At 40.4% G+C, this 26,901-nt stretch overlaps 1 protein-coding gene across 1 annotated transcript; it reads left to right on the top strand.

Moving 5' to 3' along the window:
* On the top strand, positions 1 to 26,848 carry PITRM1 (pitrilysin metallopeptidase 1). The gene is made up of 27 exons (XM_066551350.1): positions 1 to 91; positions 305 to 407; positions 1,252 to 1,358; positions 1,908 to 2,059; positions 2,495 to 2,609; positions 2,736 to 2,832; positions 3,214 to 3,374; positions 4,615 to 4,741; positions 5,421 to 5,509; positions 6,038 to 6,166; positions 7,398 to 7,511; positions 7,919 to 8,015; positions 11,920 to 12,054; positions 13,973 to 14,111; positions 15,524 to 15,640; positions 16,728 to 16,860; positions 17,574 to 17,694; positions 18,446 to 18,522; positions 18,809 to 18,974; positions 19,098 to 19,198; positions 20,145 to 20,265; positions 21,031 to 21,102; positions 22,159 to 22,271; positions 22,735 to 22,860; positions 24,109 to 24,254; positions 25,790 to 25,892; positions 26,389 to 26,848. Exons 1-27 carry the CDS (start codon positions 54 to 56, stop codon positions 26,480 to 26,482), a joined length of 3,093 nt encoding a protein of 1,030 aa, XP_066407447.1. The 5' UTR covers positions 1 to 53; the 3' UTR covers positions 26,483 to 26,848.
* Positions 26,849 to 26,901: the final 53 nt, after the last annotated feature.

Raw genomic sequence — 26,901 nt, 5'->3', positions numbered from 1 at the left:
CTGTGCTGTGCTGCTCTCCGCCGTGCGGCCCGGCCCGCCGGCCCCGCTCAGCCATGTGGAGCCGCTACCGGGGGCTGCTGGGCCGCGGCCGGTGAGCGAGCGCGGAGCGGGCGGGGACCCTCACCCTGCGCGGCCCCAGCCCCTGGCGCTCGGCCGAGGGGCGCGGAGCCCCGAGCCCCTGCCCGGGCACGGGGCCCTGCTCGCCGGGGGAGCCCTCGCTGGAGCGCCGGGGCCGGTGTCGGTCGCGGCTGCGGCACCGCCGGCCGGGGCGCGTTTGTTCAGAGGGAATTTTGTGTCGTTTCAGGTCGCTGAGCCGCAGGGCGTGGAGGTGGAAGAGCATCGCCGCGAACGAGAGAGCGCTGCAGTACCGGGTGGGAGAGCAGATCCACGGCTTCACCGTGAAGCAGGTGAGCGCCGCCGCCGGCATTTGCTCTATTTGTCTACATAAACTTCCCCGGGCTTACAAGGCACTGGGTGAGGCCCGGCGTCTGCGCATTAAATACTTGCTTTGGGTAATCAGTCATAAAAATGATTCAAGAGTTCCTTGTAGTTACTTCTCTGCAGATAAATACTGTAGATGCCATTAATACATATTCTTATAGAGAGCTAATTCTAGAGAAAATACTGCACCCCACGAGCTGCAGATGTGTCTGCTGCAGATGTGACCAGTCGGTGTGGCCTTCTAAAAGTCCTGACAGATAACAGGACTTCACTGTGTGAATGTGTTTTGATAAACGTATTCAAGTAACAGTGTTATTTTCTAAGATGCTTTTAATACCTGTGTTGGAAAGCTACCATGGAAATATGTTGCATTTCTTTCTGCTTTTTCAAAGGAAAAAAGCGGGAGTGGAGAGTAAAGGTTATTTGTGAGAAGTGATTGCTAGTGACAGAGCTAGTCGTATAACAGTGTCCTTTTTCTGTACCTGCCCTAGGCTACTGACATTTGAATATATTTGTATTTCAGATTGAATTTTTATCTGTACCATAGGGGTATGGTTCTTCAGTGATAGTATACTTTCATTGGGTTAAAAATTTCATTTAAATTTTATTTTCCATTCACATAATTATTCTTTCCCCTCAAACCACAGGAGCAAAAATTCTTTTTATACTGTGTAAGCCAGTATAAAAAAATTATGTCTATGACCAACATATATTATGTATAAGACCAACAAATTGTAATTCCTATATCATGCACGATTTATTTGACCTAGTTGAAGTCACACTGCAATACAGATGTTTCTTCCAATGCAGGTGACAGCTGTTCCTGAGCTGTTCCTGACTGCAGTGAAGCTTAGTCACGATGGTACAGGAGCCAGGTATTTGCATGTGGCTCGGGAGGACTCCAATAATCTGTTCAGGTAAGACATTTAGCATAGGTATTGCACATTCAATCTCCACATCACCCTCTGTTTTTTCAGTTGTAATCTGACATCATGGCTGGATTATTCTGTGATAACAGGGAGGACAGTACTTCTTTTGTGGGGCTTCTTAGAATTTTTCAGATTGGAATAGATATTATGAAGTCTGTTGTTCAGTCTGCTGCTCAAAACAGGATCAATGTTAAATTCAGATCCAGTTCCTGCCTTGAAAACTTTCAGAGACAGAGATTATGCAATCATAACCTTCCATGAAGATTTTTTATTTGAGCCTTTTGGATAAAAATAAATGTGTTTACTCATGTGCTGAAAACTTCTGTACTAACTCCAGAAATAGAAGTGCAGAGGCTGTACTCCATCTGAACAAGATGGCTGAGCACTCAGGAGTCCTAAGAAGTCAAACTTTGCATCTGGTGTGTGCCATGCTAGCTGTTAGGCAGTGATAACGCTGCCATAAATCACAGGTGCAGGCAGGAGTGGGGGCACTTTTCCTCCCAGTGACTGCATTCCTCTCCATGCTCTCTCCTGCAGTATCCAGTTCCGAACCACTCCGATGGACAGCACCGGCGTCCCTCATATTCTGGAGCACACAGTGCTCTGTGGTTCCCAAAAGTATCCCTGCAGAGACCCCTTCTTTAAAATGTTAAACAGGTCACTGTCCACTTTTATGAATGCATTCACAGGTAAGTCCAAAGGAAATAATGCCACTTCAAGTGCATGAGGTTTTATTGCAGTAGAGCTGTCTGTTGGCTCTCCTTGATTTGGCTTTGGAGAGCCATTATTGTTGGGTGGAAATGTTGTGAGATATTAAAAAGCTAACAAGGCAAGACAGCAAAATAAGTCTTGTTCATTTGTCCATCACAAAATCCCAGTAGAGCTGGAGCTTTATAGTATCAAAAAATACATTTAATTATTTATATGGATATAGGGATAAAGCAAAGTTTTCATGGTAAAATAGCTGCAGTGTTAAATGTGATTCCTCAGCAAAAATACAGTTCATTTAGTACATTTCTTCTCTTCCAGTTATTTATATGGATGAGAAATTAAAAATCAACAAGGGCAAAACATGTCTTAGACTTTCAAAAGTTCTGATTATTTTTATGTTTATTTGTATGCAGCTAGTGATTACACACTCTATCCATTTTCAACACAAAATCCCAAGGACTTTCAGAACCTCCTGTCGGTGTACTTGGATGCAGCTTTCTTTCCATGTTTACGTCAGCTAGATTTCTGGTAAGACAGTTTGAGATGTATGCAAACCTTATTAAATTAAAAAAAAAGCTCTCCCCCCCAGCTCCCACATCAAAAAAACCTTCAAACTCTTCAAACTCTCAACACTTTCTGTTATTAATTTTTCAGGCAAGAAGGTTGGAGATTAGAACATGAGAACCCAGCTGATCCTCAGACACCTCTAGTCTTCAAAGGAGTTGTTTTTAATGAAATGAAAGGGGCATTTGTAAGTTTTGTGGATGCTTGGTTTGAGTTCTTGAAGATGGTGAAGTAGTTTCAGCTGTAGGTTATCAATGGCATTATTGCACCAGAGATTCCCATTCCTCCCTTTGAAAATTTAGATCCTCAGTAGAGTCAACACTGTTGCATAGATTTTATTTTTTGAAGTTAGCCTGTCAAAAGTTTGTTTACATATAGAAAGGCACTTTGTTAATGGATTTTATTGTAAAATACTCTCTTAGATCAGTATGGAACCATAGCTTATTTTATTAAAGTATATGTGAGGAGGTTGTGTAAGTTAGAGCTCTGAGGTCTTATTATTGAGCACCTTTTATCTTTTATATGTGTTTTGATGGCTTTCACTGAAATGTGGTGTTTTCCTATTAAGACAGATAATGAGAGGATATTTGCACAGCACCTGCAGAACAAAATCCTTCCTGATCACACTTACGGTGTAATTTCTGGTGGAGATCCATTATGTATTCCTGACCTTACATGGGAGCAGCTTAAGCAGTTCCATGCCACACATTATCATCCAAGCAATTCCAGGTATGTGAGATTGGTGACTAACTTCCTAGGTTACTGGGTTAGTGCTTTCTTTGTACTTTCATGAGGAGAAAACCAGAAGCACAGTGTTCTTATCCACACGGCCAGCAACAAAGATAACCTGTGCCCTACAGCAGTTAAAACAGCATGGAAGCAAGGAATTTTTTCTAGAAAGAGCAGTGAAGAGTGAATTGAAAACAGGAGGGAAAGGTGGCTGATTTTCTCAGGTATGTCTCCCTGATCATGCAGATGTGTTTTGGATATCAATTGACCTGAACTCATATGAGCTGGGGGGAAAGGGAACGTACTAATAATTACTTAGCAGTAATATTAAGGGGTTAAGATGTAAGTAGCAGAGATTAATCTAAGGGTTCCTGTCCTCTTTGAAGTAACACAGATTGAGTTAGAATTTACAAATGAATGATTTCATTTCCTCCTGCATCACATATTACTGTACTGAGTTCTAAATAATGGATAGTCATTTGATTCAGGTACTGATTTGGTTGATACTAATAAGGTATTTAAACTGGAAGTCAATTTGAAAGTTACATGCAGGGAAATAAATCTTTGTCCTGTACTAATTTTGTGGCCAATCTGTTATTCTGATTCATTCACTTGTGGAACATCAGCAGCTTGTGTCATGACAGTGCATTTACAATCTGTTGATTTTTCTCATCATCCTAAGTATTCTCCTGTACTGGTGTTGAGATTTTAGTCAGGGGATGAGATTTACCTGTGGCAAACCTTGTGCTCATATTTGGTCCAGTGGAAGTCTTTTAGCTGTGAGTATGTGTTTGGTGGAGTGACCCATGGAACCCAGCCATGTTTTATAGACAGACAAAACCCAGGACATGGATCATTGTATTTTATACTTAAAGTGTGAAGACCATAAGAATTTTGTCTTCTGAAACTTAGGAGCACTGGGTTTCTGGCTTCAATTACTATTTTTTTTTTCTGGAACATCGTATTTTTCTGCAACTGAACAAATTTGAACATAATAAAACTGAACATAATGAAAATAATAAGGTGTTTTGTGGCCCACAAGATGAGAAATGTGGATTTTTATCAAGAGATTGTGAGTTTTATATATGTTGTATAGGTTGAAGACACACCAAACTATTTTCCACTCCAGATGTAACAGAATTACTGGAAAGCATATGAAATTCAGAGTATAATACAGGTAGCTACTGTAAATTTCATATTAAATCAAGTGCTTAATCCCAATATTTCATTTGAAATGCAGATTTTTCACTTATGGTAATTTTCCACTGGAGCAACATCTGAAGCAAATACATGAGGAAGCATTGGCAAAATTTGAAAGAATTGAATCAAATACTGACATCCCTAAACAGAAACTCTGGGATAAGCCTGTAAGTAAAACCAACAAACAAACAAAACCCACTAAACCCAAAAACCCCCTGGATTAATATTTTAATTTAACCTGCTGGAGTTACTAATTTGTTTAAAATTGTGTAAATGAGCTAAGTATTTTTATTTTTGGTTACATGGGGGACAAACTACAGTTCCTTTTGAGTTTCAGTAATGTAATGATTGCTTGCAGTTGTTTGTTTTTCTTATTTCAAATTTTCAAGTCCCTTGTCATTTGAAACACTGAAGCACTTATTAATGGAAAGCATTTAGGGCTAATGAAAGAAAAGTGGTTCTTAGTGTCAGGAAATATGCTTTCTAATGGTATCTAATCTTCCAAACATGAGTGTCAAAAATAATTTTCATGTTCTCTTCCTCCCTGCTCCTCATTTTCCTCCCTGGCTTGTCCAGAAGTGTAAACATTTCTTTCAAAAATAGCTCAGAATTTTATTTATGGCCAGACTTTCTTCAACCTCTCCTATATTGTCCACTTCTAAACATTGAGATTATTTTTCAAGATAGTGTGTGTTTGTGTATTTGCTCATGGATCTTGAATTTATTCATGAGCATCTGTGAAATTATTTTAAATAATTGGAAAGATGATGCTGTGAAGGTGCAAGTTACATTTTGTTTCTAACTTCTGCTGTGAGTTTATTGTGTATCATTTATTGTACTTTATAGAGAGAACACAGGGTAACATGTGGCTTAGACTCCTTTGCTGCTGATCCTTCCAAGCAGACCACTGTCAGTGTCAGCTACTTGTTGACAGAGTAAGTATATCAAAATGAAATTCTGAATAAAAGGTTCATTTAGATCTTGAAGCAAGTTGCAGGCATGTTTCTTGTCCCCAGTCTCTCTTGATAAATGTCATCTCTAAAGAAAATAATGCCATGGGAAGATAGCTCAGTCCTGCTTTAGTAAATAAAAGTTTACTTGCTGAATAATTTGCTTTAGTGGATAGACACAAGAAAAATCAGGTGTTACTTTACAGAACTGTTCAGTGGATGAGACATTTGAAAACACTGTCTTCCTTTCAGTTTCCTACCATGTGCAAGCTCTTCTGTATGACCCTGCTGCTAACTTATCTCCCCTTGCAGCCCAATTTAAATTGCTTTCCTGGTAGTTATAACAAGTGAAAGATACAGAGCCCTCTTATTTCCCTAAGGTCTGATGTGGGCTTCACAGCTGACAATAATTTCTCCTTGCTCCCTTTGCCTTTGTTTTCTAGTTCTTTTGAAATGGACTCAGTGATACTGGGTGTCACAAACAGTTTTTAAGAACTGATTGTTTTTGTTCAGTATTACAGACACTTTTGAAACATTCACCCTGAGCCTGTTGTCTTCACTGTTGGTTGATGGGCCGAATTCTCCTTTTTACAAAGCCTTAATTGAGTCTGGTGTTGGTACAGATTTTTCTCCTGATGTTGGGTAAGTGTTGCAATTCACATTTCATCACTATAAGCAATGTTATAAATACTAAAAAGCACTTCTGAGTTGGAAGAACTCATCTCTTATACTGGCAATTTACACCAGAGTAATCTTATTTTAATGTTAAAACATTTTAAGGGTTTCTGCTGGTGAACTGTAAAGTATTCTCAGATTTTTTCTTCAGTGGCTCTCTCAGGTGTTTTGAATGGAAAACCTTATTATGCTCATCCATAATTTTAGTGTCTTACTTACTCTGCCTGGCTTGACCTGTCTCTACATGAAGTAGTGGGCTTTGTGCAAGTCCTGTGTCATGCATGCCAGTGCCATGTAGACATCTTAATATTCCAGAGCATGGCAGTAGAAATCCTTCTTTAGACACTGAAGTAGAGATTATGTTGTATTTTTTGTCAGCTGGTCTTTTTCCAGGTTGGCCGGATTGATAGAGAGTTGAACTGTTCAGTAAGTTGGCTTTAATTTGTCTTAGTGACTGTGGTGATGAATCTACAAGCATAAGTTTGAGCCCAGAGATGAGTATTGCAAAATACAGGGCCTGAGCCTGCCATTGAATTCCTTCTGTGGTTTTTAGACCACATGTAATAGTGGTTTTTACTAGTGTATGAGCACCTATTGCTTGTTTGTTGGCTTTGAACTGCTGGGTGTTCTGTATTTCTGCAAGTGCAATTTTGTCTCTATAAAGATGAGCCTGACAGCTTGGACAGAATTGTCTTTACTGTTATATTTTTTTTTCTTTTTAATACATATGATAACAATTGCAGTAAACATGGAAAACTTGACCTTAACCACTTACTTTACAAATACTGCTTCAGAAATACTGTTCCACTCACCTGCTTAAGTAGAATGTACATGTTTGGTGTTACACACAGCTAAAATTTCCACCTTAGAAAGACTTCTGTACCTGAAAGAAATTACAGATGAATGGGAAGATGAACAGAAAATTCCAGCTTTACTTCTGTAGCTGTTTTTCTTTCTCTAAAATCATATGCTGTGGGTTTTCTTAACAGTGGCTACTACTACTGAAATTGAACAAAACATGCTTTTAAGCTCCATTTCTTGCCTCTTTGGTAATTACTTTACTTTCTATCTAGCTTTTAAATCTTGTGTGTTTGTATATGTGAAAACAATGGGTGTTTTTTTCCTTCTCTTTCCTCTGTTGGCAGTTTAATGCTTAAGTTCTAGTACTTACCACTGAGTTGATTTTGTTTTACTCTAGGTTTAATGGCTCTACAAGAGAAGCTTATTTCAGTGTGGGTCTACAGGGTATTGCTGAAAGAGACATTGATACTGTGAAACAGATCATTGACAGAACAGTCGATGAAGTTATTGCGTGAGTAATGCTGAATTTTTCAGAATACTCATGGTTAATATAATAATACGTAGGCATGTAATAATTCAGACTTGTATATAATAACATGCCTTAAAAATTGGGTTATATTGCAATAAAGGCCCCAAAGCAAAAGTAATATTGTCCAATACTCTTACAATTTGTGTCTGCTACTTCCTTTATTGTAGTTTGTTCTCATCAGTGTAACCTTCAGGAGTTTAATGATGTTAGTTCAGTTTCTCTAAATGATACAACATGATTACATTATTTCATATCAATTTTAATTCAGTGTGAAAGACATTATATTGTAATGCTTCCTTTTTCAATCTAATAATTAATTTTCATAACTTCACTTAAAGTGATCAGTGTTAATGGATATGATTTCCTTCTCTCATCACCCCTTCCCAAAGGAAAGGATTTGAGGAAGATAGGATTGAAGCTCTCCTTCACAAAATTGAAATACAGTTGAAGCATCAGTCTACGAGTTTTGGACTTGCCCTGACATCTGTAAGTCTGTGTGTGTGTTTCTTTTAAGAATAGTTACAAAAAATCTACCACCTATGTCTTTATAAAATACAGGGTCATTTTGTTGGCTCCTGATATGTAAAACTTTCCCCTTAATGGCTCTTCCTTTGTCATATTGTGTACATCTTTCTTTTCAGTAGCTGTCAGACTGTCTGTGGCCTTCCCAGTGTATGAGTTAATCAGGCAGTGAGCCTGTTGTCTTTGCCTGAATAGCAGCTTTGATTGCAGTAGCACTGGTTATTCTGTGAGGGGCATATCATTCTGGCTCTGGGAACTGTGTGTTTTGGCTAGATGCCTGTGTATTTTCTAAAAGCCAAATAGAAGGACTGTATTTTTCTGTGGACTCCAGGATTGTACTGCTGCAAGTTAATTTCTAGATTCACAAGGGAAAATGTACAGTAATGCAATTCTTGGCCTCAAATTTTAATACCAACCTGTTAGAGAAAATCCATTCCACAGCAGAATGTTGTGTCAAATGCTGCACCTCACTGATTCCAAATTAAGTCTGCAAGTCATCCTTAATTTGGAATGAGTGAGGTGCAGCATTTGCAGTCACTGTGGAAATCAGGGTCTCCTGTAGCCACTCATTCTTTAATCTCCTCTGTTCCTTTCTGCTCTGCAGCAACTTCAGCTCCTCAGTGGCTCTTTGCTTTCTGTCTTTCAGGTGATGTATATTCTTTGCATCAGCAGGGTCTCATTCCTAGATATATACAGTTAGGCAGAGAAGCAGAACCCTGGATTAACAGGAGATTTGTAAATGGGTGAGCACAAACAAAAGCTGTTTCAAAACAGATTGCCATACAGCCAAATAGGCAAATTGTGGATATTTAAGTGCCTGTCATGTTTCATGGTAAATCTGGCCAAATATGCCTGACTTTAATAGTCAGTACTTTCTGGCATGTCTTCAGGTGTTGCGAGGAATTCTATCTGATGAAATATTAATGCAGATAACTTTATCCCTCAACATTTTTAAGTCTTGAAATTGATTCAACTGCTACGTCTTCATTGTAGAAAAGAAACCTCTTTAATATTTCTTGCTTTTAAAAACCAGTCTTGCAGCATTCAGTGTTAATACTCCCAGAGAGGAGAGTTATGTTTCTGTTTGTTTCCCTGAAGTCATATTTGAGAAGTTGGCTTTGAAGAGGACCTAGTTACAGGGACCTAGGTTATAACTAAAGTGATCACAGATAGCACAGAATGGTTCGTTTTGGCAGGGACCTTTGAAGATCATCTAGGTCCAACCTCCCTGCCATAACCAGGGCCATCATTCACTAAATCCAGTTACTCAGAGCACTTTTGACATGTCTTCAAACACTTCCAGGGAATGGAGCACCCACAGCTTCTGTCAGCAACCTGTTCCACTGTCTCACCACCCTCATAGTAAAGAATTTCGTCTTTATGTCCAGTGTAAATCTGCCATCTTTCAGTCTAAAACCATTGCTGATTGTCCTGTCTCTACAGGATGTGTAAAAAGTCCCTTTATAAGCCCCCCCATATATTGAAAGTCCACAGTAAGGTCTCTCCAAAGCCCTTTCCCTCTCCAGGCTGAACAACCTCAAGTCTCTCAGCCTTTGTAGGAGAGGTGTTCCAGCACTTTGATCATTTTTGTGGTCCTCCTCTGACAGGTGAATGTCTGTCTTGCACTGCAGGCCCCAGAGCTGGATGTAGGACCTCAGGTGGGCTCTAATGGGAGTGGGGTCGAGGGGCAGCATCACCTCCCTCAGCCTGATTCTTCTGGTGCATCCAAGGATACAATTGGCTCTCTGGGCTGGGAGCACTCATTGTGGGCTCATTTCCAATTTCTCATCTACCAATATCCTCAAGCCCTTCTCTGCAGGTCTGCTTTCAAACCTTAAATCACTAAACTTGTACTCAGTATTGGTCATTGCCTCAGCCCCAGTGCAGGACCTTGCACTTGGCCTTGTTTGAATTTCATGAGGTTCATGTAGGTGCACTCCTCAAGCCTGTCCAGGTCCCTCTGGATGGCATCCCTTCCCTCCAGGGTGTGCACCACACCTCTCAGCTTGGTGTCATCTTGCAAGCCTGCTGTGAGTGCCCTCAGTGCCACTGGCTGTGTTATAAATAAAGGTGTTCAATAGTATTGTACCCATTACAGCCCCCTGAGGGACAGGCAGTGCTTGTCACTGATCTCCCTTTGGATGCTGGCCATTGGAGTGCAAGTGCTTGCATGTCACCATCCAGGCAATTCCTTGTCCATCCATTAAATCCATGTCTCTCCAATCTAACAATGGAGGATGTTGTGTGGGACTGTCACAGATCCTGTGAAAGTCAAGATAAGTGGCATCAGTTTTGATATTGGGAAAAAGCTGTTCACAAGAGGGTGGTCAGTTGTTGGAACAAGCTCTCCCAGGTGACTGGGATAGAATTAAATCTCCTCCCAGTGGCTGGAAGGGGCTGTGTTCTGGGTTTGTGCTGCTAACCCAGGGGTGTTTTCATTATTGCTCACTGTTGGCACAGTCAGGGCCTTCTCTGCTTGTCCTTCTTACCCCACCAGCCAGGAAGGTGGTGATGGGCAAGGAGCTGGGAGGAGACACCAGGGGACAGCCAACCCCAAATGACCCAAGGGTTGTCCACACCTTGCTCAGCACTAAGAGCTGAGGGAAGAGGAAAGGAGGGGATGTTTGGAGTGGTGGTGTTTGTCTTCCCAAGTCACCAGTAGATGTGATGGAGCTCTGCTGTCCTGGGCATGGTGAATGAACATCTGCCTGTCCCTGGAAAGCAGGGAATGAATTCCTTGGCTTGCTCTGCTCACACACAGCTTTTGCTTTACCTGTTAAACTGCATTAATTTAAGTGAAGGAACATGAGTTCCTTCACTTTCACCCCTCTGATCCTCTCCCCACATCCTGCTGTGAGGGGCAGAGTTAGTGGCTGTGTGGAGCTGAGCTGCCAGGGGTGAACTGTGACACTGAAGAAGTGGTCATGGCCCCAAGCCTGTCAGTGCTCAAAAACTGCTTGGACAATGCTCTTAGATACATGGTTAAACTTTCAGGCTGCCTCCTGAGAACCAGGACTGAACTTGTAATGACCCCACAGCAACCTCAAATAAGGAGTGGCTGCTTCTATTCCAGGAGAATTAGCTCAAGCACGTTCTAAAGTAATACTCTGCTTTGTATCATATTAGGGAATTTCCACAGAATAGATAAAAATAGTTATTATTTTTAAATGGTGAAGGCTTATGAACCTGCCTGTAATTAAAGAGGTAAGAAAAGAGAAGGTGGATTTGACAGGGATTTTATATTTTGTCTTGTTTTTGGTTTTTCCCCATTCACACAGAGTAGAAATGGAGAAACTTTTGCTATCTTGCACTTGAGTTGTTTTGGAGAACTTTCAATAGCAACTTGAGCATACTCAAATTAGAAAATAACCAGAAATATCCCCAGGATATTTTTTTTTTGTTCAGTATTTTCTTTCTCCTAAGTCCCATCTAATTTGCATACTTTATGTGTTTGAGTCACCTTCCTATAAATAATTTCATCTAGCTGATACAAAGCTGTAGTATGCATGTACTACTTTGTTTCTACCACCTGTTTCTCTTTTCCTTCTTTCTTGAGCTGAAAAATTAATTTTAATGTGAGGGACTAAATAATATTACAGTATATTTTCAAATGTGCACAGCTATGCAAAAAAAAGGGTAATAACTTTAAAAATGGTGGTTTGGTATGGTGAAATTAGAGGCAAGAATGGAGAGAACAGGGGATGGGTGATGATGGAATAGAACAATATTTTTCCCCCTACAGCTACGTTAGGATTACTCACTCTGTGTCTGCTATTCAAATGTTAAGGTGGTTTTGGAACACTGATGCTGTCAGTTAGAGAAATGCAGATGGATTGTCCTGCTTGCCTAATTATTCTTTTCCATTCAGTACATAGCCTCATGCTGGAATCAAGATGGGGATCCAGTGGAGCTTCTGAAGATTGCAGATAAAGTCTCTCAGTTCAAGCAGTGTCTTAAAGAAAATCCCAGATTTCTTCAGGAAAAAGTTAAAACATACTTCAAGGTAGGCAAACTTACAGAAAGTTATCTTGTATTAATTTTTAAAACACAATTTTGTATTTGAAGTTAAACTGAAGGCTATTTTTTTATCACCATAGTGCCTGTTTCCAGGTGTGGCTTGAGCAGCAGCATGTTCAAATGAAACATGTTAGTTTTAATGGTTTAAGTTTCCACAATTTCAAAGGGGAAAAAAAATTTATCTGGCTGGTCATTTGGAACCACATTCAATAGAACACTGATAAAATGCTAATGTTTTACCAAACTGTGATTGCTGTAGAAGGGCACATCTTTTTCCTGATGAGAAGTTCGGATGTGAACAGAGAATTTTGGACCTAGTGTGTTCCTTAGTATTGACATAGCAAGGTGTATCTCATTTTCCTTGCAAAGGATTTGGTTTCAAGTAAGATTGTCTTGGTGTTCCTCACGTTCATTGAGCTGCTGTCTGAATCTTGCTGTCAGTGCCAGTTACTTTCTGCTCTTTCTCTTCCTCTCCATATGGTCTTCTGGAGTTTTTGCAGAAATAAAAAATAGCCAGTACAGGCATTATAATGCTGAATAGTTCTGGAGCCCTGAATTAGATAATTCCAGAAAAAAAAAATCCACTGATAGCAATGCAAAAATGGTGTAGATTTTTTGTAGGCTTTGTTTGTTGGCTTTGTTTTGTTTGCTTTTCTTGGTAGGTTTTTTGTTTGGGGTTTTTTTTCTGTAGTCAACTTGTTTGTTTTGAAAGGCAGTTTTATTTAAAGTAACTGTCACCTGAGTGGAGTAAAGCTAGATTCTAATGTACTCCAAAAACCCCAAGAGTCAGTAGCATCAGTTGAAATCAGTTTTTCTAAGAACATTTACTAGTGTCTGGAGGTAGTAGGGAGCTGTTAAAGTTTTGGCTTCTGTAGGGAAGAAATACAGGTGCAGTGTTTTTGTGAATGTCCTTTACTGTACAGTTCTGTGAGGGGGCTGAGGCAAAGGCACATCTCGGTAGGAAATGATGAGAATGGTTGGATGTTATTACATCATAAGGTTATGCACTGTTGTACTTTGTGCTGGGAAATTATTAAAGCAGGCAGGCAGGGAGCAAGGGGGAGAATGCTATTAATCCTGTCCATTTTACTGGTTAATCTCACATTTCTCTCTTTAACTCTGTATTCAGGTTTCTGTAGTATTTTCACACAGGCACGGGGGAGATAAACTCATAAAACAGAATCTGATTACATTGTCCCAAATTATTGGTGTCTGTCAGTGCCAGATGTTGCTATTTGACTCCTACATTGAAATGGACATTTTTTGAGGTCACTGTCTTTTGGCTGGCCTCCCTTTCCTATTATGGAAAATGGGAGCTGCTTGAGTAATTTTGATATTAAAATTCCACAGTCTGGTGTAAACAAAGAAGAATTCAGCAGCAGTTATGACACTTGAGTAATGCCTGCAGTTCTGTGGCAGTGAGGCTGATGTGTAAAGCATTTCTGAGCAGGATGAAGCATGCACATTCTACATCATTTGGGATCTCTTTGCACTCAAGCTTGGGCAGGTTGAAAGAGGTGTTTATTCAAACCCTCCTGCATTTAATAGAATTTCCCCATCTTACACCCTCCAGATAAAACTTATGGCATGTAGTGTTATGTACAGTTGTTTAACATGGGTTTAATTAAACTAATGACTACTGTATGCTGTTGAGGGATTCTGACTCTAGAGTGAAACTTAGCAGAAGGCTGTTGGTGCTTGTTCCAGTGGTGAGCTGCCTCTTCCCCGCAGCAGCTTGTTCTGTATGAAACCAAGGGCTCATCAGTCTGTGTGGTTGTGATACTTGTGATAAGGTGCGAGCCAAATGATGCACAGGCTGTTCATCTGCTGCTGATGGAGCAATAACCTGAGGCAAGGAAGTTGCCCTCAGAATTAATGCTTTGTTTTGGGGTTTATTTCTGCAGGATAATCCACACAAATTGACTCTGTCAATGAGTCCAGAGGAAGACTACCATGATAAACAAGCTAAAATGGAAGCAGAAAAGCTGGAAAAAAAGGTCAATGCACTTTCTGAAGAAGAAAAAACACAAATCTTTGAAAAAGGTTAACTTGCTTTTTCACATTTTTATTTGTATAACAGTTTTTGAGCTGTTATCCTGTAGACTATTTTAAATTCTCAGGCACTCTCCAGTATTTGCTCTGAAAGGGATGGGGTTTTTTTGTTGCAAATTTGTGTGTATGTGTTACAAGGCTATGCAGGGCAGTGCTTCCACTACATTGTATGGTTGGTATATTTCATTAGTTTTAACAGTCAAAAATAGGATGATCAACGTCTTCATTAGGGCAGAAGAAAGGAAATTGTTTTAAAACACCAATCTGTTTATTCTTTCCCATGTTAAATTGCACTGAGTGGAAGATGAATTCACAGAATCCCAGAATGGGTCAGGTTGGAAGGGACCACAGTGGGTCATCTGGGCCAAACTCCTTGCTCAGGCAGGGGCATCCTAGAGCACATGGCACAGGATTGCATCCAGGGGTTCTGGAATATCTCCAGTGAGGGAGACTCCACACCCTCTGTGGGCAATCTATTCCATGCTTGGACACTGCACAGTAAAGAAGTTCTTCCTTGTGTTCAGCTGGAACATTTTTGTGCATCAGTTTGTGCCCATTGCCTCCTGTCCTTTTGCTCAGCACCACTGAGCAGAGCCTGGCTCCATCCTCTTGGCACCCTCTCTTCAAATACTTACATACCATGCACCTTGAAGCTGTTTATTTATGAGCCTCAGGTCTGCTCCATGCTCCTGTAAAACTTATATTTTGTAATTATATTTCTTATATTTTCCGGTTAAAAAGCCAACTATAAAAGTAATGCTGCGTTTAACTTACTCTGGAGAATAACTTATGCTTGAAAACTGTGGGCAGTCATCTAATTTTGTTAAAGCAGTGTCTAGTCACAGAAATCCTCCAAAAATGTGGGATTAATCTTCTGAAGCTTTGGTGTGTGACAGGAGATAGGGGAGCACGAAATCAGAGGAGGCTTTCTACTTACAGAGATAAATTGGAGAATACTCAGAGGTGACCAGCTAGTATCTGAAAGTCTGAAATGTGAAAGTAATCACAACAATTTAGCTGCATCAGTGTTCTGACAGAGCACTTGAGTAAGAACTGGAACGGATTGGGTTAGAAAGAAGCTCCTTATCTGCCAGGTCTGGGTTGATGCTTGCTGAGTGACAGGACAGACTGGCAGGTGTCACTTAAAGATTAAATTACATGTTACTGTAAACAGGTTGTGAAGAGTGGATTGGAAAGAGAATCTAACAAGAGTGTTTTCTTTGCTGTTGTTACATGATAATCTGCAGAATTTGCTTTAGGAAAATATTTGCAAAATTGCTGTTAGAAGACTCCAAACTTGACTCTTGAGTTTTTCTGGTCTGTATCACCTCAGTAGGTTTTAGGTCTTGACAGCACTTTCACTACAAGCTGAAAATGACAATTTGGTATTCTCTTCCTACTAGGTTTGGAATTAATTGCTCTTCAAAGCAAACCTCAGGATACCTCTTGTCTCCCAGCTTTAAAAGTGTCTGACATCGAGCCCAAAATCCCCTTCACTGTGCTGGAGACAGCACTCACAGGTTGGTGTCCCCACTGTCTCGTGTCCCAAGGAGCAGCACTGTTGGGTTGTTCCCTGGCTGCTGGCCCCTTGCCCAGCACATGGACTGGCTTTGTGGCCCATAGTTGTGCTCTTTTTCCTCCACTCCAGCCCAGCACCTCTGGGCAGACATGGCAGTGGATCTGCAGAGCCATCGCCTCAGAGGGGCATGGAACATCCTCCTGGCCTTCCCAGGGCTGGCAGGAGCTCCTGCTGGCAGCTCCCTGCTGCAGGCATGCTCCACCTTGCCCTGCTCAAGGGCACTGCATGTGCCAGCCAGAGACTCCTCTGACTGGCACGTGCAGTGCACTTGAGCAATCCCCTCACTTTCCAAAGGCTTACCCAGGATGCAGAATCTTGGCAGCTGGGGCAGTAAGCCTTCCTTACTGCAGTCCCTCCCTACCTGTTTTTACAGAATATGACATAAAGGAGCCACAGAAAAAAAATAAGTTACAGTAATTCCTCATAACTTCAGTGCAAGTTTTTCCATTTTGCTAGTGGTTTCCCCAGGGACTGATAGGAGATGGTAGTTCTGAATTTTGTTACAGTTCTGTCAAAATTTTGCAGGTAAATACTGTTCTTTAGTATATTTCTAACAGACATTTTTCTTCAAAAATTATCAGCAAGTGTCAAGACTGTTTGATGCAAAAAATGACCTGGTTTTGGGAAAATTCTAATGTCTGTATTCTGGTGGCCTGGTTCAGGAAGAGTGTACAGTACAAGAAACTGCTTTCCTCAATTTTTGTACAGATGAAGGCAAAAATAAGGAAGAAAAACTTTCTGACTCGTTCAGGAACAAGTTGCTACTTGATTGTTATTTCTAAAATATGACCTCTCTTAGAAGAATTCTCTTTTCAAATTGTCCAGATGTTACCTTACTATGGACAGAAACAGAAAAACTCCTTTGGTCCAGTGTTGAGTATAATGTGCAAAATTTAAACAAGAAGTGGCTCTGAAACACCAACAGAAAATTATTCTTAATGAGATGTTCTTGTAAGAAATCATTTTGCTTTTGTGTGTTTGTAGTAGGAAACTGCTGGTTATTGTTTGCTTTTGTTTTTTTATCCTAGGTGATGACATTCCTGTCCAGTACTGTGCTCAGCCAACCAATGGGGTGGTTTATTTCCGAGCTGTGTCCAGCCTGAACACCCTTCCTGAGGAGCTCAAGCCATATGTGCCACTCTTCTGCAATGTCATTACCAGGTGAGAGGTTGGCTTTCTTAGAAGCTGAGGCAACAGGCTGTAACACAGCTTGCCAAAATACTAACACTGACTTGAATAATTCCAGCATCTGTTCTTACTATAAAAGGGAAAGCAAGGCTGGTAAGTTGGTTTCTTGCAAAAAAAAATTCTTTATTCCCCAATGTTGCTAAATTGTTTCCTCTTCTCCACCAGTCTCTGCATTGCCTTTTTGCCCAGTGTCAACACAAGTGTTCTCTCAACAGATTGGAAAATTTCTGTAAATGAGAAATAGCCTAGCAGAGATTAAAGTTTTTGCTTGAATAGACTTCTGGTGCAATTTTGCCATGTGAGGACAGAAAGAGTGACCCCATCACAGGGAAAAGAGGAGCACAGAGCAGAACAAGTGACCTGGGCTGGGAGGAGTATGGTTTTATTGATGAGAGCAACTTATGTTATTAATGTAGTTCTTAAGGATGTTGGTAGCAAGCCTGCACATAAAGTGCATTAAAAAGCACATGCTTTTTAATACAGCATTTTAAATTAGCAGGATGCTTTAATTGAAAGGCTTGGTGGGAAGCTTTTATAAGACATGAAGTATTATGTTTGCTTAATAATGCCCCAGATTGTTTAGTTGCTAAATTAGTATTGTCCTAAGCAGGCTGATTTACTAATGCTACATGGATTTTGGTTTTGGCCTACACTGAAAATGGAAACAAATCTCTTATTTTTCACAGGATGGGATGTGGAGCCCTTGATTACAGGGAACAAGCCCAGAAAATAGAACTAAAAACAGGTGGTATGTCTGTCAGCCCACATATCATTCCAGATGATTCACACCTGGATGTTTATGAACAGGTAAATTAATCATAACCTTGAAGATGTTACAATTGCAGTAACAGTTCTGTAGTTCAGGGTCAGTCAGGGCTTCCAGGCAGAGGGTCAAACTAATTTGCAGTGAAAGTCCTTGTAAGATATAAATTAGATAATTACAGTAACTTAGTGTTTTGTGTTAAGGGGAGTGCCTGATGTGGGTGTTGTGTCTAGAGCAGTGCTTCACTAGCATCTGTCACCATATTTTTGAGTGCTCCAAAATATTTTGGAAGCAGAGGGAGGGAACAGAAAGGTGTGGTGTTACAGACAGAGTTTGCTGTTAATGTGTTATGTCACTGTCGGCAGCATCATTAGATCTATGTGTTAGGCATAAGAGTTCTGCAATATTTCTTGAGATTTTTGCAAATTTGCTGGGGGTCTGCTCTGTATGGATCCTGGAGTTAAATTAAAGGAATTCCCTTGGAGAAAGGTGCACCCCGGAACAGAACTTACACTTCGTGGGAAAAAATACAAAATTTTGTGTCTGAACTGCTGCTTGGTGTTGAGAAGAAGAAATTGAGGAATTACCAGGCTTGCTTTGTGAGAAGAGCAATCACATTTCATGTCTGCTCTCTTTTCAGTAGCACAGCCTGCATTAGAGTGATTTTGTAATGTGCAGCATTAGGTTGGCATCATTTTATCACATCCATGAAAAGTTACTGTGCATTTCTTGGGCCATTGCTGTGGTTGTCTTGCGTGAAGGGTTTTTTGTGTTTTGTTTATTTTTTTCCTTCAGGGTGTGCTCTTTTCATCTCTGTGCTTGGATAGAAATCTGCCAGACATGATGAATTTATGGAGTGAAATATTTAACAAGTACAGTACATTGGGTTTTGTTTGTTTGTGGGTTTGCATGTGTTTTGGGGTTCTCTTTTTCACTCTTCTCCCAACCATTCTCCGTTTCTTAGAGATCCTCCTTAGGGATTTATTTTCATAATTCTGTCTCTGTCTTTCTAAATTTACATATTGCATCAAAAGCATGACTATATAGTGGATTAAATGGACAACCAACAGTTTAAATGCACTCTGTTGAACTTGGGATGATGAAAAATAAATTTCATTGGTGTCCTTTTGCATGAGACCTGCTTGTGTTCCTTTTCAGCCCAAGATTCGAGGAAGAAGAACATTTCAGAGTGCTGGTTAAGAAGACTGCCCAGGAGCTGTCAAATGGCATTCCAGATTGTGGGCATTTATATGCCTCTATTAGAGCCAGCAAAAACCTTACACCTTCTGGAGAGCTGCAGGAGATGTTCAGTGGGATGGATCAGGTGAGAGGTTAATAATGCCCTTCAGCAAGGCCCAAATCCTCGACTGTGGAGTTACAGGCTGGTTTTTGTTAATTCTTCCTGTTGATCCAATCTGTGGTCTTTCTGCCTTCCCTTCTTGCACAGGTGAAGTTGATGAAGAGAATAGCAGAAATGCCTGATATTAAACCTGTACTACGCAAACTACCACGCATTAAGAAGTATTTATTAAACAGTGACAACATCAGGTGAGCTAAAAAGAAAGGGGAATTTTGGTTAAAGAGAGGCCATGGCCTGTGAATATGTTTTTCTCAGTGCACCTCATGGTGTACTGGGGTTTATGAAATGGGACATCTGTGGCAAAACTACAGAAATGTTAATTTACATCCCCTGTGCTTACGGAGCAGTAGCTATGGTGTTATGGTAGCTCATTTTGTTCAATTTTTAAATGATTTGAGAAACTTACAGCAAATTTTATAGGTAACAGTTGTACCCAAAGCTTGTAAGTGACCTATGCCATTTTACAGAAATAGTCAAAAATCTGCCTTTTGTTTTTCCTTCCAAGGTGCCACTTAGACAAATACTGTTATATTGTTTTGTAACAGTTAAATATAATTTGGTTTGGATTTTTGTTTCACTCCTAAAAGGAAAGCAATGACATTCTGAAACTTGCTTTATGCATGTATTGGGAAAAGTAAAGAGAGCCCATTAAGGAGTTTAATGTCAGGTGCATTAGTTCCCAAATGGGTCTGTTTGAAGTGACATAAGTTGCAAAGTTTTGTTTTTTAAAGCATGAAATGATAAATGAAGTGATGTAAATGTCTGTAGTGTTCAAAACCATGTTAGGCCTGCCTGTAAACAGAGGATACAGAGGGCATTATTTTCCTTGAGAGACCTTTTTGTTTGCAAAACTGAGCTAGTCCTGTCTTGTGCAGTGAAGGGGTTTGACAGCTACTGCTCAACTTTTGGTCTGAAAGTGTTCTAGGATGAGCAAAAGAACAGCAATTGGATTGTAATTTTTTTTTCCACATCAGGAAAAAAATCACTCTCTCTGTTAGTGATTACCTGAGATCACTGACCTAACATTCTGATGATTTAATAGAAAATGTTTAGAAAGACAAAGTGGTACAAATTATAAAAGACTCTCTGAAAACATAAAACCATACTTAAAATTCTGATATGTATTTTTGACAGATGTTCTGTGAATGCAGCACCTCAGCAGATACCAGAAGCATCTAAAGAAGTAGAGAAATTTCTAAAGGGCATAGCCAGAAGTAAAAAAGAGAGAAAACCTGTTCGTCCACATGTGATTGAGGTGAGAAAATGTCATTCGTCATTAGGGCATCAAATACAGTTGACTTGATCATGTCAGTACCATTGTGCAATCAGAAAAGTTTGAACTCAGATATTGTGTCCATGTCTGAAGAAATCTGGCAGACATCTCTGTGATCAGCTGCTCTGTCTTTTGCCATGGAGTGTCTTCACTGCAGCACAGAGGACAATAGAAATGCAGGAGATTAGCTGTTAAGCCTTACCCTGGGGTTACTGCTTCAGTGTGGGATGTGGAAAAAGAATTTCTTCCTTTCCTTGTTGCATAAAACTTTTAACTGAGCTTTACTTGAAATGGTGGCCAAAAGCAAATAGGGCATGATGTGCAGTTCCTCAGTTGCATGTGAGTTTGTTTTGTTATCAGGGTGTTCAGGACATTTGGCACAAAATATGCTCGATTCAGTGGAGTTGACAAAGGATCTGCTCTGTCACTATGCAGATCTGTCTTAATTTCTGATGAAACTGGAATAAGCTCCCAGTTCCTTACCCATGAGTGAAATGATAGTTTGTAGCTTTATGGGTCTCATTTAATCTGGGTCTTGGTGTCTCTCAGTGCCAGATTACTCTTGGAAGAAAATAATTTGGCATTTGTTTAGGAAATATAAAGAAGCAATTGAGTACCTTGCTTATGTTTGTGAAAGCATGGTTTGATGATTGCCTTAGAGAGGTTTGAGTGGAGGGGTTGCATTTGTAGTAGTCTTGGTCTAAATTGTTAAATCATCTTTTAATATGAGAACTGACTCTCTTCTAGAAATCTTCAGAAGTGAAACCTATGGGAAGTGAAATGGGTACTGGTGTGCAGATCACAAGGAAATTAGTCAATGTAAGTACATTATTGATGAGGGATATTGGTATTACAGGGCTGTTACTGATGGTAATGGTCCATCTTAAACTGTTACAGAAGCACTGAAACATGATTCATGCCCTTCAGTTCCATAACTAACCATCAAACTCAATCACTTCCAGTTAGTTAGTCCCTTCCTTTCCTTGGTCTCCTCCCTGAATGATTCTGGATGTGACTGACACCTGACAGAAGAGCATTAGTGAAAAAGGAAGATCTGGATTTGGCTACAGGGATGAAGAGCATACCCTGAACTCTCCTTTTAGAAGAGAGGGGCAGGGAGAGCTCAGCCCAGTGCTGCAAATGCACTGCTCTGCTTGGCCCAGCCAGAGTTGTATGAGGATCTGGGAATGGGGTTTTTGAATTTAAGAAAGGATGGAGAGTTCTGAAATAGTTACACTGGAGGTGTGTAAGGATCTGCTTGTGCCTAAGTGAGCACACAAGCAGATGTATGTGTGAAAGAGGCAAAGGAGCAAGCTCTGCCAAGGCCCAGAGACATGAAGGGGACTGGAAGTTTGGAAGTGAGGTTGTAAGGAAGAGTTCAGTCTGTTGCAGGGGATGTTTGAGCAGGAATTTATACTACAGCTGCTATCATAAATAGTTTACTGTTTTTGTGGGTACACAGTTCCTGGCTGTTTTCAATGTCTAGAATGGATGGGTTGGGATACAATGTGGTGACATGTACATGTGTGACACAAGTGGAGAGTTGTGAACACGTTTCAATCAAAGTAAATCCGTGGCTAAATCCAAACTCCTGGGTAGTGATTCAAAATCTGCAGAACGGAAAGGGGGGAGGGTGCAAAGGATGGGTAGCTGATGCGTGGTACCCTCTCCTTTAGTTTTCCAGGGCAATTCTTTGTACTGGATTGCTGATACATGCACAAGGGAAATGTCACTGGTTGCAGGGTAGGATAAGTGGCAGCTTTAGCATTTATTTGTGTGTATGTTTGGCAGAACTTCCTAGTTCTCAAAAAGTTGAGAGTTCTCAGATGGGTACATTATCTCTGCTGCTGTGACAATAATGTGTTCTTCTCCTAGGATCCTACTTTCAAGCCATGCCAGATGAAGACCCATTTTGTACTTCCCTTCCCAGTGAACTATATTGGGGAATGCATTCGAACAGTTCCCTACACAGCTGCAGACTATGCCAGGTGGGAAGCAGAACATCAGGGAGCTCTCTGTGCTCTGCACAGCACAAAGCAAAATGGAAAGGGTTGGGCTGACTGCAGAAAATGGAGTGTTGATAGAAAATGATTCATAGTGCATTTGTCACAAAATCTTTATGAAGCAGCTGGGCCCAGAGCAACCCTGTAAATGCTGAGATTAAGTAATGAGGGGCTGCTGTCCCCTACCTTGGAATAAACAGCCCCACCTACTCAGACATGTCCTGAGTTTACAGTCCTGATGCATGTAACAAAGTTCAGAGCCCCTCTTACAGTGATGTGACATTATTCAGCTGTTATTAAATAGTGAGCAGTGCTGTTGAAACTGTCATAGATTACAAGCAGCAGTGCATGGCAGATGGGGATCTGGGGGACCTTTAGAGGCAGTTGAGACTATCACTGTTGCCCAGTTCACTTCACATCTTCACTGATTCTGTTTCTCTCATTTCAGCCTTCGAATTCTAGCACGGTTGATGACAGCTAAATTCCTACATACGGAAATCAGAGAGAAAGGAGGGGCTTATGGTGGAGGTGCTAAACTTAGTCAAAATGGCATATTCACATTCTACTCCTACAGGTAACAGTGCATTTCTTTCCTCTTGATGATTGGTCCTCTTGAGGGGACCACTGACTGCATTTTGCTGTGTCTTATCTTTGACTTCCTTGTAGCAGTCTTTCAAGAAGAAGTGAAACAAAAGGGATGAAATTAAGTGAGTGATTCAGTCAGTGCTGATGAAGTTAGATTGCCTAATAAAACCATCCTTGCTTTATCTTGTTTGTATCCTTGGGAAAGCTTAATTTATCTCTGCTGGTAGCAACCACTGCTGCACCTCTGCACTTCGGTGTTTACTGTCTCAGTCTCAGATTTATGTATAACTGGCTTGCACTTGTGTATTTCTTGGTTAAGGAAGCCCTAAGAAAGGAAATTCAAGACTGCTCTAAATTTGAGACCATGAAGTAGAATGGGGATGTTCCCTAAGGTCCTGAGTTTGAAAATATGCATCTTCCTTAAAGCAACTGGCTGAAATCATCAGAGATTCAGCAGAAAGCATTGCTGGTGATAAGCTAGAACTACTTGCTCCTTCTTTTCTATTCTTCTCTTTTGCCAGTCCAGAACAGTTACCCTGTATTTAGCTCACCAAGGCACTTTCTGATGAAATTACAACTGGAGGTATTATAGTTGTAATCCCCACTAGCAGTGTTGTGTGGATGGAGTCCTGGCTTCAGTTGTTTTCCTAGCCCAGAGGCAGGCTGGCTTGGTCAGGGTTCCTGGCTGAGGTTTGAGTAGTCTGGCCTTTCTGTAAAGTTTTAACATGGTAGGACTTGTCCTGGCAGTAGTCCTCAACTTGCCAGTAGTAGCTAACCTGTGGCACCTGTTTTACAGAGAGTAAAAACAGGTGTGGCAAGAAAAGCAACTGAGAGAAGATAGGGCATATCATAAATATTCCTGGTGTGGGCAGTAATGGCAGTGGTGCTTTTTGAGCCCACTGTGAACAGCACTGGCTTACCTGACCTGCTTTTATTACACCACTTCACTCTACACCATCTTGGAACTACTTTTAGGCAGCTGGATTCTGTACCTGTGTATCTAAGATTGTGAATCTGCTTGGTTTGTAACCATACTTTTCTTCTGGAAAAGAAATGCAGAACCAAACCCCAGAACCTCTTTTTGTACGAAAAAAAAAAAAGATATATAATATTATAATTTGTTTTCCCCCATGTGTGATGCATAGTAAATTGTGAATGAAGTGAGAATAAAGGAATTTTGGTTTTTCATTTTTTAAGACTGAAGTAATAAATTTTTATGTTCTTTTTCTCTTCTAAGAGACCCAAATTCATTAGCCACCTTGAAAACATTTGAAAAAGCAGTCGAATGGGCCAAATCTGGAGAATTCACCCAGCAAGATATTGATGAAGCTAAACTAGCAGTGTTTGCTGCTGTGGATGCACCAATAGCTCCTTCAGACAAAGGTACATTCTCATCATCCTCCCAGGGCTGTCAGTGTTTATTTGCTTTTTAATTTCAGTATAAAGGGAAGAAAATAGTTTGCTAAACAGTGTTAGATGATAAAATTTGTGTTTGGAAGATGAGAGATAATGGCAGTTTTGATGAATCTATTGGTTCCTGTTGCTCCTTTTCAGAAACACCTCATCCACTCAGGTTCTGCTGAAGTTTTGTGTTACTGGTCCTCTGTGTCACATGGAGGTAGATTGAGGAAATTATTTTAGGTTTGGAGAGCATTATATGCAGACAAATGAAAAGAAATACTGGTCCTCTGATGCAAAAAGAGCTGAGGGATTACTTTCCTGACTCAAGCAGGCATACTGACTGTGAATGTCACCTGCCCTTTGTGCATATGTTCTCTGAAGTTAGAGCACTGAAGTCTGTCTGCTGGGGTGGAGGGTGTTTTTAGCTTCTTTGCAGATCTGCACATTCATGATGCATTGGTAGTATCTTTGCAGTTTACTGACATGTAGCTTTGCTGTGCTCACTTCCCTCCCTTGTTCTTCTGCTGAATTTCAGTCTGAAATTTGCCCAGTTAAAACACATTTCCTTCCGATACAAAAAGGAATTGCAAGGTTAAGATCAGCATTATTTTAAAATGTGCTTGTACTAGCACTAACTTTTTAAACAAGAACACTTCCAATTAAGCTTTTACCTGTCAGGATCTGGTTTTGGTGTGGGCAGTTAAAAAGCAATCGGTGCCAGGTGCACATGAGTGCAGTGCCTACACTTTGGGTGTTGGTGTCAGTGAGGGATGATGAACATTCTTTGGCATTTGAACACAGATCTTAACAGAGCACTGAATAGGAGAGCTCTGTTCCAGAGGCCTGGGAACTGGTGCAAGGAGCGCCTGTCCCTTCATGCTTTTGAGTCACTGGGCACTGCAGATGGATGTGAAAACCTTACCTGGCTGGGAAGTCAGCCCTGCCTTGGGTAGGAGGTTGGAATAAGTTGACTCAAATCCTTCCAGCTACCTTTATTTCCCTATGGTTATTTGCCTGACAAAAAACTTTTCTGTGATTATTTTGGAGTTTTCTGGTTGTTCAAGGAGCAATTAAAATGCTGTGGGCAAATACTCCAACAAAACATTAAAGCATTTGTGTGCAGATTTCTGTGTAGTACAAAACTGTGAGTAAACCTTCACATTGCAGATACATCACAACTGATTGGAAATAAAATAGTTCCAAAAACAGAAGCCTCATGAAATGCAGTTTGTTTAAAAAGTTGTTAGAGCTGACTCTCTTCAGAATGAATTATGTCTAAGTTTCCTGGACCACTGTTACATGCAGATTTTTGACAAACTAAATCATATGCCAAAATAGAATTGCTTTTTTCCTAAATAGGAAACTGTTACTACCTCACCCTGGTTTTAACTTAACTGTGCTTGATTCAGTTCAATATTCTCTCAGCATGATGGTTTGATGGAAGTCATTCCTTGCTTGTGGCTGTGACAGATTCCAGTGCACCAGAGCAGTGTGTGGTTTTGTTTTCTTTTCCCTAGGAATGGGTCATTTCTTGTATGGCATTTCAGATGAAATGAAGCAGTCACACAGAGAACAACTTTTTGCTGTCAACCGTGATAACTTGGTTGATGTATCAAACAAGTAAGCCTCTGCTCAGTTGTCATAATTAAGTTACTGGTTTTCTTCCCTTTGTCTTTCGTACGACTTTCACTATTTTCTTCTGTAACCTAGAAAAGGATATGTTAATTATATCCTGTTTATTGCACGTTTAGCAGATGCAATTCCCTCCTACGCTCTGAGTTTGTGGGAGATTGGGTTTGATTTACTTTTGAAAGGCCCAGGAACTGTCTGGTATATGACTACATGAGTAGGTATGAGTGCACTATAGGAGCTGGTATCTACTCCACTTTCAGCATTTTGTGTGTGACTTCTGAATTCCACTGTAGATGCAAGAATTCCACTACAGCCAAGTACAGGGTTAAGGAGAGACTGTTGTGATGAGTGGGCACAACACAAGTTGTTTGCAGCAAAGGACACTCTTCCTGAGATGGGAGTATTTTTAACTTCCACAGCAGAGCTGTGGTTAACCAAATGTAGCAGTTTGTCACTTGTTTATGGGGTTTTTTTTTATTTCCAGGTACCTTGCAGCTGGGAAGAGCACTCGTGGTCAAGCTGTACTTGGCCCAGAAAATGCAGATATCACCAAAGATCCCTCATGGGTCATACGATGACTTTGGCTTTTCTCTGGGTGTGATTACAACATTAGGGGGTTTTAATAACTTTTAGCAGTGCTATGGTCCAACTGAAATATTCATTGCTGGTTTTTAACAGTGTTCACCAAATCAGTTAGAAGCTCCCCTTCTCAAAATAACAATGTGAAAAATTTTCTAACCATACAATATTTGAGAGCAAGAATTACATGCTCTGCATGGCAAAGACAGACCTTAATCTTTTACTGAAGCCTCACTCCTTCTATCACATATGAATACTATATAAATGAAATATTTTTGTATATGTAAAACTCTAGTTTTAAATAGTGTTTTGTTTGAAATCATGTCTCCTGTTGGGTATATAAAGAGCTGTCTCTCATACTGACAGATTTCATTCTGTGGTGTGGTAATTCCAGCTGCCTTTGCATAAGCCACCTCCA

This window comes from Molothrus aeneus, chromosome 1 (genome assembly GCF_037042795.1).
Source record: "Molothrus aeneus isolate 106 chromosome 1, BPBGC_Maene_1.0, whole genome shotgun sequence".
In the NCBI taxonomy this organism is placed as follows: Eukaryota; Metazoa; Chordata; class Aves; order Passeriformes; family Icteridae; genus Molothrus; species Molothrus aeneus.
Note: the sequence above shows the minus strand (reverse complement) of the source record. Positions and strands in the feature narration are given on the sequence as shown.

Bases quoted from the DNA above. Each gene is read 5' to 3' on its own strand.
- PITRM1 (XM_066551350.1), top strand. From the start codon at position 54: ATGTGGAGCCGCTACCGGGGGCTGCTGGGCCGCGGCCG. The intron at 5,510-6,037 runs GTAAGTATATCA...GTTTTTGTTCAG, and splicing joins GTCAGCTACTTGTTGACAGA to TATTACAGACACTTTTGAAA. The intron at 24,255-25,789 runs GTACATTCTCAT...TCTTTTCCCTAG, and splicing joins AATAGCTCCTTCAGACAAAG to GAATGGGTCATTTCTTGTAT.